Below are 13,767 nucleotides of genomic sequence, written 5' to 3'. Positions count from 1 at the left end.
GCAGATCACACTGAAGTGTGCTAGCAAACTTATTCAAGGAACACACTATCTCATCATTAGCTTAAAAAGAACAACTTCTGCAATTAAATAGCTTTTTGCAGCATATCATCATATTTTTGTAACAAACCCCACAAGGATGTACTAATATTTTTATCAATTAATATTCTGAGACTTTAAATTGGGAATTTTCCATTTCTTTTGCTTCTGAAAACGAAATAAAACTGAAAGATGTTAAATTACTTACACCCCCTCCAAAATAAAAATGCTTGCTTTGAAATCTAGTCACAAGCAGATTAACATCTTGTGATACAATCCCTTGTAGCAGGAGCAGCTGACAAGATGAGTAATGAACTGCATCCGATTATCTTTTCAGCTCTGTGGCAATCATTTTCCAACAGCTTCCTATTCCATAACCAGCAACACTGGAAAAAGGTCACCATTCTGTCACATTCCCCCCATCAGCGTATGTGTTTAATAATGCAGAGAACACATAAACCTTTGGAAATTAAGAGGTCTGGTACTGTTATCTGGGGCAAAAAACTGTTTCAGGTGTATACTGCATATATAGAAATCCTACATAAAACATCTATATATAATTTAAGGTCTTTCAGAAGGAAATCATTATACTTTAGCATGTAATAGAATGCTGTTTTCTCCTTTCCTGCAATATGTTCTTTCTCCAACAAAAGAACCTTAACTGTAATTGATGGTATCTAAAACTCAGGACAGGCAAGATTCAGTTTGACATATAAATATTTTCTCTGTTATGGAATACAACTGAATTAAATCTATGAACATTAATTGCAAGCAACGGTAGGACTACAATGGGAAAACATGATTTCCCCCAAAAAAGCAGATCCATTTAACTCAGCATTTTTTAATTGACGGTACTATCTGTTCACAGCTTTATTTTGATCTCACAGCTGAGAAAAATCTGCACATAACTCATACTTTGCACCACTACAAAATGTTGGGAGGTTAAGATCAGCCACAGAACTGGCTATTTTTTCATAAAAATCTGCTTTGAACATGCTCTAATACCTAAACTACACTTACATAAACTAATAATCTACCAACCCAAACTGGGAATTAAAAATCCTGGCGCTGCTGTTCCTGTGCCCAGTGACCACTTTATTCCCCAGGACTGATACAGCTCAGCAGGCACTCAAGCGATTTAGCAGCCCCTATGCAACTCCTTAGGCAGTACAAGACAGCTTAGATCTGTCTTCCTCTTGTTAATTCTTTGCTTTCAGAAACGAACTGAACAACTGCCCAGTAACATAACTAGGGCAAGCCCCTGCCGTTCCTGACCTGCTGGAGAGCTGGCCAGAACCAGGGGAATAGAACTATGCTTTTGAAAGACATATGGACTATAAGCACTCAGCTACTTTTGAAAATGTTATTCCTATGCAACCCACTTGCATCTGTGTAGAGTAAAATAAAGAAACACAACAATCAGATTCCAGTCTGGACCATCAACTATAATTTTACCCTTTTTCATACTGTTTAAAAGTCCATAACTCAGCCACACATACTATTCACATAGGAATTACTTGCTCATGGAAATTACACACATAAATCAGGCAAAATACGTGCAGCAGGCTAGACCACAAGTGGCAATGAAATTTCTCAACAGGAAGGCTCACCTTATTGTGTACATGAACCAGAAAAAGATCATTAATGTAAGTCATAATTCAACAGAGTTCACCCTTATTAGAATAACAGATGCAGGCAGTCTGTTTGATATCCAAGGTATACACCTTATTTACGTGAAATTAAGAATGTGCTTAAGTGCTTTGCTGAATCAGGGCCGTAATCACAAATCAGCAAAAAATGTGTTCACCTTGTGTAACTATTTAGTTTCAACTATCACTATAAAGTTATTATTGTCAATACTCTGCACAGACAGTAATACTATGCAACCTCCCCACAACAGAGGGGGTTTTAGATAAAACAATTAAGAATGTGTGATAATACTGCATAATGACAGTGCCAGAAGACATGTGGACAGTGCTAATTCATCCTGCTCTCTGTCCCAGCTCAACGAAGCAAAGCTGAACATAGGCTTATGCATTCTAAGTGAACACAGACTAGCAAATTGTATTTTAAGATAAGGTTCTCTTAAAAAAAAAATCTTTCTGTTGTAAACTAATAAAATTGAGTCTTCCCCCAATAATACAACCATAATAAGTGTGGAAATGTAATATTCCAATGGTAAAAGTTTTATACTTTTAACGCTAGTCTAGGACAAGAAAACATTACATTTAGTAGATGCCAAATTCAAAGCACTGGACTAGTCTTTCAGGCAGAGATTTTAAGCTGCGAGTCATCAGAATCACACAACAATTGAGGTTGGAAGGGACCTCTGGAGGTTATGTGGTCCAGCCCCCTGCTCAAGCAGGGTGTGGTGAGTTGACCCTGGCTGGACACCAGGTGCCCACCAAACCACTCCATCACTCACCTTCTCAGCAGAAGAGGAAGAAGGGACAAAATAAGATGGAAAAAACCCCAACCTTGTGGGTCAAGACAAAGGCAGTTTAACGAAAGCAACAGCAAAAGTCACACACATGGAAGCAAAAGAAAACAAAAGCTGTTATTCTCTACTTCCCACCCGCAGGAGATGTTCGGCCACTTCCCGGGAAGCCGGGCTTCAGTACGCGTACCGGTTGCTCCGGAACACAAACATCATAAATAACAAATGTGCCCCCTTCCTCCTCCTTTCTCTTAGCTTTCATATCTGAGCAGACGTCATACGGTATGGAATATCCCTCTGGCCACTGGGTCAGCTGTCCCAGCTCTGACCCCTCCCGAGATCTTGCCCACCCCCAGCCTGCTGGTAGGGGTGGGATGCTGGAGAGGCAGCCTTGGTGCTGGGCGAGCCCTGCTCAGCAGCAGCCAAACCCTGGTGTGTTGGCACCGCCTGTCTCGCTACCAATGCAAGGACAGCGCTGCGGGGGCTGCTGCGGGGCTCAGCCAGACCCAACACACAGGACCACCTAGACGAGGTTGCCCAGGACTGTGTGTAGGTGGCGTTTGTATACCTCCAAGGATGGAGACTCCACAACCTCCCTGAGCAACCTGTGCTAATGCTTAGTCACCCTCAGAGTGAAACTGTTTCCTGATGTTCAGAAGGAACCTCCTGTGTTTCAGTTTGTGCCCACTGCCTCTGGTCCTGTCACTGGGAACCACTGAGAAGAGGCTCCATCCTCCTCCCTTCAGGTATTTACACACATTGCTGAGAACCCCTGAGCCTTTTCTTCTGCAGGCTGCACAGTCCCAGCTCTCTCAGCCCTTCCTCATAGGAGAGATGCTCCAGTCCCTTCATCTTTGTGGCCCTTCGTTGGACTCTCGCCAGTGTGTCCACATCTCTCCTGTGCTGGGGAACCCACAACTGGACACAGTTGTGTGGCCTCACTGGTGGTGAATAAAGGGAAGGGTCACCTCCTCAATCTGCTTGCAATACTTTGCCTGATGCAGCACAGGATACTATTCACCTTCTCCACCTCAAGGGCACATTGCTGGCTTATTTTCAACTTGATGACCCCCAGGTCCCCCAGGTCTGTTCCTACCAAGCTGCTTTCCAGCTGGGCTGCCCCCAGCATGTGCTGGTGCCTGGGGTTGTTCCTCCCCAGCTGCAGAACTTTGCACTTCTTGTTGAACTTCATGAGGTTTCTGCTAGTCCATTTCTCCAGCCTGTTGAGGTCCCCATGGATGGCAGCACAATCCTCTGGAGCATCAGCCACTCCTCCCAGTTTTGTATCATCAGGAAACTTGCTGAAGGTACACTGCTGCCCCATCATCCAGATCATTAATAAAGGTGTTAAACAAGACTGGAGCCCATACTGTCCCCTGGGGGACACCACTAGTTTCTGGCCCCCAGCTAGACCCTGAGCCACTGATCACCACCCTCTAAGGCCTCACCATTCAGCTGGGCCACTCATGAGCAACCCTATGTTCATCAAAACCAGAGTTTCACCCCCTAAAGAAAGACGGCTGTTACAGCACACGGTGCAACTGAGAGAGACTGCAGACCCAGCCACCTTCTATGCAATGACCGGTGGTAAGGAAAGGATCCAGACCACTATTCTTTTGTCGGTGTGGAATGAAGAGAGGGGGGGAAAAACACTTCCACTTGCATAATAATTTTTTTTTCCAGTAGTCTGTATCTCTTTAGTGCATTGTATTATAGCGTCTATGCAGACAACTTAATAGTGTGAAGCGACATTATTACTCAGCTGTATAGATCTGAAATTTAGATTAACATTGCCTGTTTGCAAGATCACAAGACTATCTTTGTTGGAAAAAACTACATGCTGACAGAATCCATGTGCTAAACCCCTTCCCACTTACTCACATGAAAGTGACTTGATTTCACAGTTCAAAAAGTATAACCCATTTTCACTAATAGCTACTAGTAAGTTAATAAACCACTGAACGATAGTGGGCTGAGTACCAAAACTGTAAGAGCAAAGATATTTGAAGATCTGTATTCACTGTTACTCTACAATAATATTAATGCTACAGCCTGGAAAACTGCTTCAAAGTCTCCTCAAACATAAAACCAGAATAGCTTACCTAATTTTTACAAAACATACCAAACTACTAATTAACTTTGCTATTAGTGAAATGAAACCTCTTGAGCTCTGTTCTTACTATAACTCTTTAGTATTTGACATCAACTTTAAATTCAAGGAATGAGAATGAAAGTACCCCCCTTATTCAATATTAGGCAAGAATGCAAGATGTTGAAAAGATATATATTTATTTTTACAAATGTCTCTATTTCCGCCACACTGTAAATTTAGAACTTAATGAGTATAATTTCCCATCTGTGAATTATCATATTTGTGTGTGTCTAAAATAGCTATTCTAACATTAAATTTGACCCATTGATTCTAAACTGGCTCCCACTTCATGACAATCACTTCCAACTTATTTTTCCCTGCAGAAATTTTGCTACTTTGAGTAGAATGTGAAAAACATCTTTATTGTGAAGCCTCTTTGAAATGTAAAACAATATAGTGAATATTACCATGAAGCTAGTTGCTGCAGGCTCCTGAAATCAGGCTTTGCATACTAATACATACAGTGTTTTCTATCTGTAATCAAAGGCTCCGCCATAAAGAAATACAGAGCTTGTGAATGTTGCTCTAAAAACAGAAGACATTTAAAGGACAGCCTAAATATTTTTTCCACCAATAAAGCAACAATGCAAATTATTTAACAATTTTGTACTGCAAGATCTTATGGGACAGAAATAAGGAAATTATTTGCACTATTTCTATAGCAACATAATTGCCAAATGTTAGACTGTGAACAAAAAGCCATCATCCTCAGTAGTACAATTAATCAGTAAGGAAACAGACAATTCCGAGTGTCTCTTCAATAAACCTTTTCTATCCTCTCAAAGTAGTCGAGACTAGATTTCTTAGAATCACAGTGCATTTAGATTTCTAATGCTGTCCACATTATACAGTGCAGGTGAACAGATGTCAATAAACGACACCATGATTTTAAAAATCACCTTGATTTTTTTGTTTTACTGTAGGGCACAGAACTTCATTGTACCAAGTTGATCAGTTTATATCCAAGGTGTAATAGTTTCTAGACTTCCAGCAATAGTGTAACATTTTAAAAAGGTCTCTTTATGCAGCTGACAAAAGAAACAAAACCTTTTTTTAAAAAAATATTACCTTCTTAACTAACAAATACAGTTAAGACTGTGCATTTGCCCTATTAGAATATTGGAATTCTTCAGTGATTCCTCAGAAAACCTAATTTGTAAGGCACAAAAGTACTTAGGTCTTGAACAGTGTCCTATATCTTCAGAACTATTTAAAACATTAATTAATCCTTCCATATTCCTGCAAGATATGCATCAACTGGAAGTAAATGAACTTAGTGTTTCCAAAAGCCAGTAACTACCCAAGGGACCTGACAGCTTTCTTCTATCCAGAGAACTGATTTAGTATGTACAGCAGCAACTCAAACTATGCTTTCACCTTGACTACTACATACACCATCCAAGGATGGAAGGGTGGTTCGTTACCGCGTCCGCTCAGCCTGTAGTTGTTCAGGTAGGACTGACAAGGAAGATGATAAAAGGTGGCACTTCTGGTAAATGCATTTCTTTTTGAATAGCAAGCTGACCGAACACCAACTGACTTAATTTCAATCACCGCAGAACTCCAATTTGCACAAAGTCCACCAAAGAAGAAGTGGAAAAGAACAAAGGTCATTATGACCTACTAACTCACACAACCTCCACATCACCCCTTTTACTTAGGGCTGAACGTTTCTGTCACAGAAACAGAATTAAAGTTCTAGAGAAAACAGAGTGTCATTAGAAAACCATTGCACATCCTCTTACCATCCCATTTGAATTAGAACCCAATTACTTTCAGCATGGCTGTCTGGGCACACTGATCGATCCAAAGACAGAACCAGGACTTTTAACTGGTAAGACCTTTTTGGGTTTTTTTTAAGAGAGGTCTCAAAAATCTTGCAACTGAATTCAGTGGGACAATTTGTAGGTTTGAAATAAAGAGCATCTTTGGTATTCTGGGTATCAAAAACCTGCTCATTCACCTGTGTTTAGATCACCACAGAGTATCTTGTCATTGCTTAAATAATAAACAGAAACCACAGAATGTAAATAAACAGAAATGATGTGCAAGTAATCAATTTCTGCTTCTACAAAAAAAAATCTGGAAAGTAAATCACATACTCGTAGTAACAGGTGAAAACCAGATTATTTTCTGAACTCACTAAAGGCAGTAACTGGCTAATTTTTCAACTTTTTCCACTGGGATTATTTTTTAATTGGGTCAGCTGAATGTGAATACGTGACGTTAGATGTAAATAATTTCAAAGCAGTAACATCTTTTAACAAGTTTGGACAGGGACGAGAAACAAGGTGAAATGTAAGTACACTTTGGGCAATAAACATTTATATTTTCCATTTATTTTTTTAATCTTATGTAATGATGAGGACATTTCCTTCTATATCATTAACACCTCATATTGCCAGTGTTGACAACTCGGGAAAACAGCCTGCTTACTCACCAAACGTTCATCAGGAGAGGCAATGACAAGAGCCCTCCACAAAGTACATAATAACACTCCCTACAACTCTCAGCTCACTTTTTTACCCAGAGGCTTACATAAATGACAAGGTGTGCAGTGTGCCTTAGCTGCTAACAAGTGGGACATCAGCAGATCAAAGGGTAGATCTGCCCTCTCACAGTGAGTACCCTTCTGCCCAGCAGAGAGACCCCAGCTCACACTTTCAACTGACCATCCCAAAATACCCCTATAAAATTACGTGCTGCTTCTAAGGCTGCTTCTCACTTGGCAGAACTGCTTGTTGATGCCTATGTAGGAGTGAAGGACCCAAAATAGATGAGGATCAGAGATCATTTTCAACTCTTTTACAAGGGGCTTAGAGAGATTCTTATCTCTGATTAGGAAGGTGGCTGTCACAGAAAGATATGTTCTGCTGCGACTTACGCTGAAGTCAATTGCAGTTTAGGTATTACAACAGCTGAGGCAGGATTAGTCACTACACATTGAAAGAAAGGAGCAATAAAGCAGAATAAACCGGAGTAACCTATTAGCTCTCTGAAGGTAAATTAAGCAATTGAAAAGTGATATAAATAACCAGTCATTCGGTGAACAAAAATATCAATTTTACATTATTTAAATCTTACTTGTAATTTTAATTTTTACCCTCAGCATTATGAAAACAATAACCCTACCTTTTGAAAAATGTAGAAAATTAAATCTCTATTCATTTTCCCCAAAACTAGAAATCAAAACTTAATGAATTCTGAATTCTTTTAGCCTTGCTCCCCCATTAAAATCTAGTAATTAAAGGCCTTTTTCTTAGATAAAACCACAAAAATGTCCATTCAGTCTTAAAAGAAATTTATTTTTCCTTTAAATATCTCATAGATCTTTTTTGGAAATTAAATCTGTAATTTTAATATTTACAGATTAATAATGAATCTATAGTTCATTACTAGTACGGTAACAGTTTTTACAAAGTACTATGAGTGTATGATTTCTTTTCAAAATTGCATTCATTTTATATTGTGCAAAGGAAAAAATACCAAAATCTAGATCTGCAAAGGGAAGGAATGGAAAAAAGTGCACAGCAAATTTAATCTCCAGATTCTTCCATGATACTCATGCAAGTCTCATGTAAGGGTATGTCACTTAACTCTTGGCCACATCTACTGGTGGAAAAAATTTGTAAGTTAATTCTGTAAAAGAAACCATGGTGCAGAAAAGATGCGGGTGTTGTCATTGCCCTCCTGTTGAACTCCCGTATTTATAAACTTAACAAGTTCTGTGCCTCAGTTTCTCCATCTGTCAGATTTTTTTTTTTTTTTTTTTTTTTTTTTTAAGGGAGAGTTTTTGTGAATCCTTTACCTAATTAGTGGGTTTGAAACTACATTTTTGGATACAACACTATTAAATATTATTGTGGTAACAGGTCATTAGAAGGCCAGAAAGCACACGTTCCGAGATCATAATACAAAATTAGAAAAAATGCAGGCTGTGCGAACTGTGAAGAGGAAGACACAAAAAATGGCCAATGGGAAAAAAGAGAATTATTAAAAAAAAAAAAAATAAAAATAAAGGCAAGTAGCTTCCTTGCTATTAAAGGACTTGTGCTTTAAAAAGGCTGGGTCTCCTCCTCTCTTATGCCTCCTAGGATGATATTGCACTGCAGTAATCAAAACAAGGAAGCAGATGGACAGGCAAAGTGGTACTACAGCTGCTGCAGAAGATGACTACAATAACAATGTTGACATCAGTAACAGTAATTAGTGCACAGACTGTAGAGTGGATGATTCGTTCCCTTATCTTCTGGCGTGGGCATGCTGCCCTACCCGAATGGGTGTAATGTCAGTACCTTTAGTTTGTTTTGTTCATTTGCTCAGTTTATTAATGAAACTGAATACAATAAAGAAAATTGAACTTTTCTCCCTCTCCAGAACACTTGCTGAGGAAAGCATGTTGTTTCAGGTTGGATTAATAAGAGATGAAATCTTCATTAGTAAATGGCAAAATACCAACTTCATACTTATATCTATTTTCAATGTACACAAAAATCCATACTCCCATATAGTCATCTGTACATACACTCGAATTTCAGCAGCATGTAGTACTTGTCTCACCCTGTCTAAATAACAGCTCTACCGTTTGGTGTGACTTCACCCATCTGCAGGCTGCTGCCATACATTTTTCAAGGGACATTAGAATAAATTGTTTAATGGTGAGAAGAGCCAAGAAAAACATTGTGCTATACTGAGCCTTCTCAGGTAAGAAGAAAGCAAAGCATCAGTACTGTCAGCAGTAGCGTGTCATGCTGAGAGTGTTCTGGTAGCATCACACGAGGATGCACCACTACTCCTTAGCTGCCTCACTGAGAATGACAACTGTCCAGCTTAGTGTTATACTACACCAAAACACCTGTTGAAGAGCAAACTAACTGGAAGAGAGAGAATTGTGGAGAAACAGATGGATTTTACTTGGGAAATACGATTTGTCACTGAAGATGCAATCCTGCAGTACGAAGTCAAAGGGAAAGAAGGGGAATCAAAGAGATCATGGAACATGCTTAGCACATAACACCACCAAAGCCTTTCATTTCTAATTACTTTTTCCATACCCTGCATCTAGCTCCTATTGAGTTTCATGTTCCCTGTTCATTTATTCTACAGGATGATAAAAGATTTCTTTTTGTTTCCCTCCAGTATCATCGTCAACAACTGGAAAAACTCCTATCCCCTTTTCAAGTGCTGTTCTACAAAAGGGAAGAGTGTAAGTGAGAAGCAGAGGGTCTGGGTGGGGGCTACTCATGAACACCAAAAGCTCATTTATCTACACTCCCCTTCCACCCCAACTCTTCTTGAGCCTTCCAGAGTTCCTCCTTCTGTCTCTAGGTTTCAATGTTTCTCCTTGAACACGCTGATCTACTGAAGGGCTGCACCCAGGCAGCGACTGATATTTTTTGCCAAATCGAACTTTTAAATGAAGAAAATATGCTAAAAGTTAATAAACCTTTTGAGATGTTTTGTGTCGGTTTTGGTTTGTTTTGTGGTATTTTTTTTTTTACACAGAAGGAGAAGCTTGAAGTGCCTCATAGAAAACTGATGTTCTGTGCAACATCTTTTGGAGATGGGCTTACCAGACAGGTAAACTTCAATGCTGTCTGAAACCTTCATTATTTGCTTTCACTGTTGTGACAACCACCTTTGCATAGGAAGAGCTCCCCCAACATATTTCAAAAATTAAGTTCATGTAAATTAAATATACTTGGAAAAGGAGATGGCTGCATAGACACACCTTTTGTCTTTGTTTCTTCTCATCTACTAAGGCAGATGAGACGGCTTCAGTAATTCTGTTTCTAACAGTGAAGGAGACCGTTAATCAAATTATTCCGAATATGAATTAAAAACAATGCAACGGAATGGAAAAGAATAGGTATTCAAAAGAACAGCCATGATTATTTTTCAAAGAAGAAATTGCCAAGAAGCAGAGAAACAGATGGCTGACAGTGTTAGATGAAGACACACTCTCCTATGCAAACTAACAGACTTAATTAATTACTCAAATCACATGGTATTTTATAGCATGACATTAATGATCAGTAATAAAAACTGACAGTGGTGCCTTATCAGCTGCCTTTAAGGAAAACAAAATAAATTATTATAAAAAGAACATGTTTACACCCTACAGATGTAACTCACAGACCATAAATACAGCTTTCAATGTTAAGTTTGACTTTCAACACTTTCCCATTAATTTAATTACAAATTTTTATGGAACTGTAAAATCGTAAATAAAAGCATTCTCTCATAACATTTTCCTTAACAGAGCTATTAAAACATATTCAGCTAAATTTAAATTTTACCTTAACTATTTCCTCTATGAAGCAGACATGTGACACAGGATCTCTTTTCTTCATCAATACTTTCTGCAAATGCTGCACCTGTAAGAAAGAAATTATTGAGAGGAAAAATGACATCTAACATCTTATATGCAAAACTGTATTCCTAGACAGACAGGAATTAGCTGCTGAATACCTGTCCGCAAGCAGCACAGATCTGATCCATGAGTTTCTCCATGTTTGTCCAGAGGGCGGCTCGAAAAGCTGCTGTGTTCCCAGGTGTTGGCATAGCAGCTCTACCAGGGCCACCTGAATGGGGCAAAGACAGTGGCTGTGAAAAAATCAGGTATTACCAGCTCAGGACTTAAATTCATAGGCTAACTGCTAAAAAAAAAAAAAGTGATATTCTAGCTGAAGTGTGTGCAGCTTCTAAACCATCACGCTTTCCTTCAGAGGGGCTCTCTTTCTTTATTATGCTAGTGATTATGGTTTTGGATCCTTAACTTGTTGCAAAACTTTTTAAAAAAAATTTTTAAGTGTTCATCTTGCCAAAGTTCCAATTTGCCTGCATGCCCAATTCCTCAGTATTCTTTGGTATCTGAGCTAACATGTGGGAACATTCCTACATATCAAATATACTGCTTTGAAATATTTCCATCTGACAAAAGCATCACCATGTAGTTTCAGACTTCTTCCATTACCTGCAAAGAGTTTCTACCTGCGATCCTCTCACCACCAGAAAGAAAGCAGAATTTGGATTCATCTTTCCATGACAAACTGCTAAGAAAATGCTCCAAAGTTGTAAACTAATGAGGCCAATTTTCTAGGCAAGTCAGTAAAAGAGGGGGGATGTGGACTAAAGGAAAACCTCTGAGCCCAGTAACAAGAGACAGACCCAATTTTGACTTTGTATTAGACAATTTCTGAGACATGCCTACTCTCATCCCCTACTGCTTAAAGCAAGCAGGGAAATCTTCCTGTAACATGCTTGGATGTGAAAGTTTCTTCCATTTGACTACATACTGTACTTCTGTAAAAAAATCAGTTATCATTCTCTCTAAAACAAGTATCATACCTCTTGCAACAGCTTGAGATGGTTGGGTCAGTACTTTGATATCCAAAGCAGTTTTTATGTTCTCCTCCAGGACTATGCAGTATCCATCCACCACACTAGCAATGGTATCCTTCAAAGTCCCAAGGTTATGGAAAACCTGAAGAGCGGTTCCCACCTGAGTAGGATTCTAAATAAAAGATTTTAAAAAATAACTATTATCTTTGACTGTACTATAGCGGTTTTTTTATCCATGATGAGGCACTGTTTTACTGGGCAAGTTTATCTTTAAGGTCAGTATGCTAACTGAATTCATTTAAAATTAAATAAATGGCATCCTTACTGTATAACAGAGAACAGAGGGTAAAGGAGAGGATTGATTTCCTTTGATTGCTTAGCAATGCTTTGCTTAGCTTCCTTTGGTGCTATCCTCTGAATAAGAAAAACAGAAAAAAAGGGACTGGAAACACTGCTGGCAATATCTACCTGGGGTGGGTTACCAGTGACTGATCCAGTAATTCCAAGGTTAGTTACAGTACAGCTATATTCAGCTATGGTGTAGCCAGTAATACTGTTTTAACATGCAGTATCTGTTACAGTACTGTAATTTAAGTGCCAAACAGTTAATTAAATGTGATACAGACTTAAAAAAAAACACCAAACAACCAAAAAACACCAAGGACAAGCAGAGGCAAGCAGGTCAAGCCACTACTACCGGCTACTGCAGAATTTAAGCCTGTAAGTCTACATTTCTAATGCTGAACAACTACTTCTTCCTCACAGCAGAATTAAGAGTGCAAGACAATACAATACAGTGATAATTTCCAAAGCCTGCACACACACGCACACAAAGAAAATCTCGTATTGTTTAGAGCTTTTCCAAAATACAGGAGTGTGAAAACTATCCAAAACCTGTTCAGATCCATTGTTTAAGAGACCTTTGATTAAGATTAAATCTGACAATGATTCCACTGAGCAACACTAAACACTGGCACGGGTGCTATTTAACAAGAGAAAAGCCTCAAATTATTGCCTTTGGAAACTAAGCACTGTCATCCATACACTGAATACTGCTTTTTATTTAGCAATCACGGGCAATTAGTGGAGGGGGTGCTCAGTTGATCATACACACATTAGAGATGCAGTCTTTTGTCATTTTCCTTAGTGACTTCTGCCAGCAGTAAAGAACATGGCCTGGCAAAAAGAAATCCTGGCACCCAGACTGGACAGAAGCATCTGAGACCACAAGCACACCCCACTAGAAACCCCATTCCAACTCTCCTCTGGCAGCAAGACCTTATCCCATTGCACTCTTCCTGCTGGTGGCTGCAGCTGTAGTAGCCGCTAACACTGAAATGGTCTGCTACAAGACCAATGCCACTCTGCTTCATCTTCCCCAGCTCACAGTTTTCCTCAGCCAGACACTCCCGAGCCAAAGAAAGAGGGTAGGATCACCTGCCTTCCCAGTGTGGGGAACTGCACTGACACGGCAGAGTAAAGCTGTGTGGCTGCTGTGCTGAGGGTTCGTTTGCTGGTACCTCCACCTGCTGCCACAGGTTTTCCGACCCACTGATGAACAGTGCATTTTCCTCAAACCTAACGTTGCAGAGGTCACAGCACCGTAACTACACATTCCCGTCACTCTTTCCAGGATTTCTTCAAAGACCAGAACCATAGTTGAAGCAAAAAAGGCATCTCTCATCTCCTTCCCCAACTCGAATGAAGAGTTTCCACATTCAGTGGAAAGCGAAGGAATATTAGGCATGTATTACGGTTTGCAGACCTTGTACTAACTGTACCAGTTTCTTTTTCTAAA

The 13,767-nt window shown here is 39.4% G+C and overlaps 1 protein-coding gene across 1 annotated transcript in view; it reads right to left on the bottom strand.

Annotated features, from left to right (window-relative positions):
- Window positions 1-13,767, bottom strand: part of COG5 (component of oligomeric golgi complex 5) — a 181,922-nt gene that overhangs the window by 54,096 nt on the left and 114,059 nt on the right. The window contains exons 8-10 of the mRNA XM_080392755.1: window positions 11,976-12,141; window positions 11,097-11,209; window positions 10,925-11,002 (exon numbers count right to left, since the gene is read on the bottom strand). Of these exons, the coding sequence (XP_080248881.1) occupies window positions 10,925-11,002; window positions 11,097-11,209; window positions 11,976-12,141 (357 nt within the window). The remainder of the gene's footprint in view (window positions 1-10,924; window positions 11,003-11,096; window positions 11,210-11,975; window positions 12,142-13,767) is intronic.

This window comes from Falco punctatus (genome assembly GCF_963210335.1).
Source record: "Falco punctatus genome assembly, chromosome: 6".
In the NCBI taxonomy this organism is placed as follows: Eukaryota; Metazoa; Chordata; class Aves; order Falconiformes; family Falconidae; genus Falco; species Falco punctatus.
This window is presented reverse-complemented; position numbering and strand designations above follow the sequence as displayed.